This window comes from Manihot esculenta, chromosome 15 (genome assembly GCF_001659605.2).
Source record: "Manihot esculenta cultivar AM560-2 chromosome 15, M.esculenta_v8, whole genome shotgun sequence".
Lineage (NCBI taxonomy): Eukaryota > Viridiplantae > Streptophyta > Magnoliopsida > Malpighiales > Euphorbiaceae > Manihot > Manihot esculenta.
This window is the reverse complement of record NC_035175.2, coordinates 19,146,734-19,153,184: the sequence shown is the minus strand read 5'-3', so window position 1 is coordinate 19,153,184 and position 6,451 is coordinate 19,146,734. Positions and strand designations below refer to the sequence as shown.

General features: G+C 28.6%; 1 protein-coding gene across 1 annotated transcript; it reads right to left on the bottom strand.

Moving 5' to 3' along the window:
* Window positions 1–2,940: 2,940 nt before the first annotated feature.
* LOC110601164 (protein NRT1/ PTR FAMILY 2.10) lies at window positions 2,941–5,671 on the bottom strand. Its single transcript, XM_043950948.1, has 4 exons — window positions 5,533–5,671; window positions 5,241–5,458; window positions 4,137–4,696; window positions 2,941–3,955 (listed from the first exon to the last, which is right to left on the bottom strand). The coding sequence occupies exons 1-4, from the start codon at window positions 5,618–5,620 to the stop codon at window positions 3,052–3,054; spliced, it is 1,770 nt and encodes a 589-aa protein (XP_043806883.1). The 5' UTR covers window positions 5,621–5,671; the 3' UTR covers window positions 2,941–3,051.
* Between the last annotated feature and the right edge of the window lie 780 nt (window positions 5,672–6,451).

The following is a 6,451-nucleotide window of genomic DNA, read 5'->3' as shown; positions in this document are numbered from 1 at the left end:
ATGAAAATAAAATCACGAAATATTTTATAAGAATTTATTTAAATTTTTTTCATGTAAAATCATTCATGCCAAATGATAGGATTGTGATTTGTGAGTGTGAGAGAAGCTCACCATTTGTTAGATTTCATTTGTTTTGCCAGTCAGGTGATTTTTTTCCGGATTGATCTGTTCCAGTTTAGAATTGGACTCCATAGTGTTGATTTATTACATTAGGCTTTTTAGTTGGGCCTTAGTCGGGGACCGGAAACCCCAGACTTACTAGCTTTTAAAGGCATTAAATCAGCCCGCATCCTATCGAGAATTAACTAAATTTTTTTTTAAGATTTTAAAATTAAGGCTCCATTTATCTGATGAAAAATATTTTTTAATTATTTAAAATATTTAAAAAAATTAGTTTTTATTTTTTTTTAAAACTATATTTTTTAACAAGATAATTTATTTTTTATTATTTAATTTTAATTTAAAAAATAAAATTTATTAATAAATTTATATATAAAAGTTTTAATAAAAATTTAAAAAAGTGAAAAATAACTTTTTATTTTCAAAATGAGTATAATTTTTTTTTATGAGTAAAATATTTTTAATTAATTAAATTTTTTGAGCATTCTCAAATGTATAAAAATATGAAAAAATATTTTTTTTAAAAAATATTTAACGTGAAACAAATGAAACTTTAATCAATAAAAAAATATTTTTTAATTAAAAAAATTAAGTTATTTAAGAGAAATAATTTTCTTCTTATAAAAAAAAAGTCTTTTTATAAAAATTTTTTATAAAAAGTCATATTCAGTTAATATCTTTATATATAAATTTATTAAGATATTTAAAAAATTAAATAATAAAAAATAAATTATTTTATTAAAAATATTTTTTTTAAAAATATTTTCTACATATAAATTATTTTCGCAAACTGGCTTAAAATTGATAAATTAATCTCCCAATTCTTATGTAAGAGATTTAATCACTAACTATTATTTTCAAAACTCCAATTTTCTTGAAGTAAATCACTCCATTTAATAGAAAAATCAATTTTAGAGTCTAACAAAAATTTATAATCATTCAAAATTAAATTCTTATAAAAGATAATTTGGTAAAAATGCTTCTCATTCTTTTTTATCTCTCAAAGCATAAGTCATTAAAGTCTAACGAACAAAGACACAAAAGAGAACTTCTACGAGAACAAAGTCACGAAAGAGAACTTATATGAGATAAAACTCGAATAAGATTTCAAAACTGACGTCGTTGTTATGATTTCGAAAAACCATAATAATTAGCAAACATACATTGAACATTACCTTCCGAAACAACTGAATCAATAAAATTTGAAGAAAAGCCAACCATAGAAACAGACCCATAACTCTTCCGAAAGGCCTCCTCTTAATTCTTGTCTATTGACTGGGAAACAACCATCAAAATGTAAAAAATTATGAAAAAATTCTATATAAAAACTAAACTAAGAGCTTTTGTTTCCATAAAAAATAAAATGTTCAGCTTGTAACTAGAAATCAAATTCTTGAATACAATAACTGTCCAAGGATTGCCGCCATAAATCTGCTAAAGAGGTCTGCATATTCTGAAAATTGATTGGATTGCATGTGAAAAATATCCCCACGATATAGAAATCATAAGTGACGATCGAAATATTTTTGGAGTTCTTAATAGAAATAATATCTTTTTTTTTATTCGATATTTAATTGAGGCAAATCATTTTTCATGTGGAATGGAAAAAAGAAGTTAGATTTAAAAAAGAGATAAAAATAAAAGTAAATCACAAAAAGACCACAACGAAAAATTTAGGTTGAAAGTTATTCTATCAGAGCATTTTAATAATTAATTAAATATTATATCTATTAATATAAATTAATAAATTTAATTAAGTATTTTAATTTTCATAAATTAAATTTTCGACATTGGTTAAATTATATTTACATACATCCTTATGGTGTTCTATATTTTTTTTATAAAAATAAACTTTATTAAATTATTAAATAATATTAAAAATTGAATAAAAATAAGTGCAGTGTTGTAAATTATTTGAATATTTTATTAGGATTCAAGTCTAACAATTTAACAACATATTAAATATTTTATTTATTTATTTTTTTAATAAAAATTTAAATTTTATATTAATATAGGCTTATTTAATTCTTAATAAAAATATATGAATTTAATTAAAATTATATTCAAATAATTAAATTGATTGTGACATTGTAAATTAATTCAATTGATTGTGACTCATCGATTCACGACGAATCACACAGATACGAAAATCTGACCAAATCGCTTTGATTATTGATGGGTCAATTTGCTATCGGGTTTAATTAAAGCTTGATCCATTACTGCCCGGTTCAACCGAGTCAACTTGGTGGGTCAGTTTGATTTTCACATGTTCTCTAATTTTGCGGACGGATGCATGTATTTATCGATTTGATTTAAAATTAAATTAAATTAAATAAATTAAAAATTAAAATTTTAATATTTATATAAATTGAATCGAATTGATTTTAATTAAAAATTAAATCGAACTGAATCGATCTAATTTAATTCGATTTGATTAGTTTAAATTTTGAATATATTTTTTATTTTTTATCTTTTTATTTTTAATATTTTAAAATTTAATTGAAATATTAGTATTTTAAAATTTTAATTAAAATATTTTAATTTTAATATAATTTAATTTTTTATATTATTAAAAATAATATATTATTATTATTAATCAGTTCGATTTGATTTGTTTTCTGATTAAAATCGAACCGAATTAAAATCACTGAAATTTTTAAAATTAAAATTCAAACCAAACGGAAAATAGAATATGAGTTGACATAGTATTAATTATTTGCATATGGATATTTAATTTTACCCAAAAATTATTGTGAAAATTCAATTTAATTTAATTTTATTAAATATAAATAAGAAATTTATTAAAATATATAACTTATATAGTGAAAAATTAAGTTTTATTTGTAACAATTTTATTTGTATTAAGATAATAATTTTACTATAGAAATAAGACCCAATACATTTATGCAAATTCCTTGATAATCTATGATTTCAGACAAGGTGCTTCTGAGACTGCTGCTTTGCTTCCAAGCTCAACTCAAAGCTGCTGCAATTGCTATCCTTATATCTATACCACTTAGCAAACGTTAAGAAATAGCCAAAGTTGACAACTCCTAAAGCAGCAATCATGTAATAAAATCTATCCAATTTCCCCTTATTAAGATCCTCAGCCAACCAATCCTCACCTGGAGATCTTGCTGTGATATGATGCACAATTGAAACAAGAAAACCACTGACATAACTCGAACCTGCAATTCCAAGAAATAAGAAAGAACCAGCAACACTTCTCATATTTTCTGGGAACTGCTTGTAATAAAATTCTATCTGGCCAATGGAGTTAAAGGCCTCGGTTAGCCCTGCAAGCGTCAGCTGAGGGGCGAGCCACAAAGCAGACATGGATGATATGGCTCCTCCTTTAGGTGCAGTGCCTAGTGTTAACGTTGTAAGAGCCAAATGCCTTCTTCTCTCTTCAACAACAGCAGAAACAAGCATGGTGATGATTGAGAGAACAATTCCGATACCCATTCTCTGGAGGATTGTTATTCCACCTTCTTTTCCGGTGAGCTTCCGACAAGAGGGAACTAGGATTCTGTCGTAAATGGGTATCCAGATTGTGAGGCTGAGCATTGAAAAGACTATAAATGAAGCTGCAGGGACCTGAAAGCCAGTGTTGCCAAGTCTTCTATCTGATTGAAGAGCTTGGAAAACAACATAGGTTTGTTGCTGAATTATTGCCACAAAGTAAATTATGGCTGATGCCCATATTGGGATCACTCTTAGGACACATTTTGCTTCTTCCACTTGTTGGATACTGCAAAGTTTCCATGGGTTGGCAGCTGAGCCATTGAAATTGATTTGGTCTTCACTAGTTGTAATTGCAGACTTGGAAAGCCACCTGTTGGAATATTTAGATATTAGCAAAGACAAGTATGGACAGAGTTTTACCCATCAGGACTCCAAAACCATTTACTCTGAGAAGCTCTATACTTCGTCAAGAAGTCAGTCAACCCAAAACTCTTGTATATCGGATTTGAAAAAACATTAAAACGTCCAAGTGTGTATGAGTTTCCTTTTACCTGAATTGATTGGTGTAGAGAAGCCTGGAATTGATAGAATTGGCCGGAATATAATCGAAAAGGGAAAGAGCAGGGTTGTCAGGAAGATCTAGCCTTCGCTTCTTAGCAGCAGCAACTAGTACTTGCAGCAAACTAGTTATAGGGCTACCTTCTGGTTTCACTTTGACATAAAGTTTTGAACCCAAGAAGAAAAGTGCACAGGACATGAACATTAAACAAGCCGGAATGGCTAACCCAATAGTCCAGCTTATATTTGATTGGATATAGACAATGAAGGTAGCAGATATCATCATAGCAAATGTGAAGGTGAAATAATACCAATTGAAGAAGCTATTGATGCCTTGCTTCCCAGATTCAGTAGCTGGATTGAACTGGTCAGCTCCAAAGGCTAAGTTACAGGGCCTGATGCCTCCAGCTCCAAGGACTAGAAACCCAAATCCACTTAGTAGAAAGGCAAATTGGCAAGCTGTTGGTTCAACACATGTGCCACTTTGTTTTGCATCACATTTTGGTGGGTGTAATTTGGAGATTGCTGCTGTGAGAGTTAGTACTGTCATCCCCTTGAAAATGAAAAAAAGGTTGAAGAAATTCTCAATTAGGCATATTTTCCCATCTAATAGAAAAATAAAATTTCTAATACTATGATTGGATTTATAAGTTTGAATCCATGTATTGGTATTTAATCAACTTGTTTGTTTGAGATATTCAAAAGAATATCGAAAATCAAATCTTTAAACTAAAATAATTGAAACGACAAATACTATCTTTTTAAATTTAGCATAGTTTAATCTAGCGATTTCGCATATATCTCGTTTGATCCAAGTTCGAGTCTATCACTCTTCCAATCTAGTGGTTTAAGATAATCGCTCACGCTCATAACTATATTAGAGGGTGACATATTTACGAGAGGTCAAATATGGGTGGAGAGACTTTGATACCATATTAAATTTGGGTCATGTTTAACTCACTAAAAAACTAACTCAAGAGCGAGAAGTGCATAAGACCCTTGTAAGTAAGGATACATTACCTTGTCCCAAACTGAGGTGGGATTCAACAAAATGACTAAAGAAAAAGTGATAAAAGGATGAAATTAAAGAAAAGTACCAAAAGAGAACAGATGGAAGCAAAGGCCAAACTCTTGTATCTTCCAAAGTAAGAATCTGAAAGAAAAGCACCAACTAATGGTGCAACATTACTAGTTCCATTGAAGACATTAATAAGCAAAGTAGCTGTTATATTCTTCATATTAAACACACTTGTGAGATAAACCAATAGATTTGCCAGTGTCCCAATTGTTCCCAGCTTCTCAAAAGTCTCATTTCCTGTCAAAGTTTAACAAATTTTCAAAATCTCTTACAAACAAGAACATGGGTATGAGAAAATTTCAATAAAATACCTATAATAAATGGCATGGCTTTAATTCCTCTGTACTTGATCCCATCTTCAGCAGTTGATGGAGCTGATTTTTCTTCCTTGTCTTCCATGGATGTTGTGAAAATTCAAAGTTTAGGACAGAACTTTGATAGTGAAGATGTTGTGAAGATTGTAAATATATATAAAAGAAGAGTCCTGAATTCATGGGTTACTTCTAGGGGTGAGCATTCGGTCGGTTCGGTTCAAAACCGAACCGAACTGAATAAACCGAAAATCGAAATTTTAGTTTTTATGAAAACCGAACCGAACCGATTTTGGTCAAAAATCGAATCGAACCGAACCGGTCTGATTCGGTTCAATTCGGTTCGGTTTGATCAGTTTCGATTTTTAATATTTTTTTAATTTTTTGCACTTTATTTTTAGTATTTTAAAATTTAATTAAAATATTTTAATTTTAATATAATTTAATTTCTCTATATTATTGAAAAAACATATTATTATCCTTAATCGGTTCGGTTCGATTTTTTCGATTTTTTTCTAATCAAAACCGAACCGAACCGAAATGTATAAAAAACCGAACCAAATTTTTAAATCAATTCGGTTCGGTCAATTTTTTCGGTTTGAACCGGATTCTGCTCACCCCTAGTTACTTCCTGTCTGGTTCCTGCTAAATGAGAAAGCTACACTCTCATTCTCGAATAATAATTGCTTTAAAAGTCAGATTTTTTTAAGAAAGATTACTGTCCCTTAAATGTTTAAGAAATTTACTAATTTGTCCCTATATTAAAGTCACTTAATTCAAGCAATTCTTATATTTTATACCGTTTAGAATCTATAATTCTAACTATATGTATTATTAATTAGTTTTTATAGTTTTAAATATTTATTTTACACAATGATAAGTTTGTGACTCGACGAGAAAAGAGATGGAGAAAAAAAAC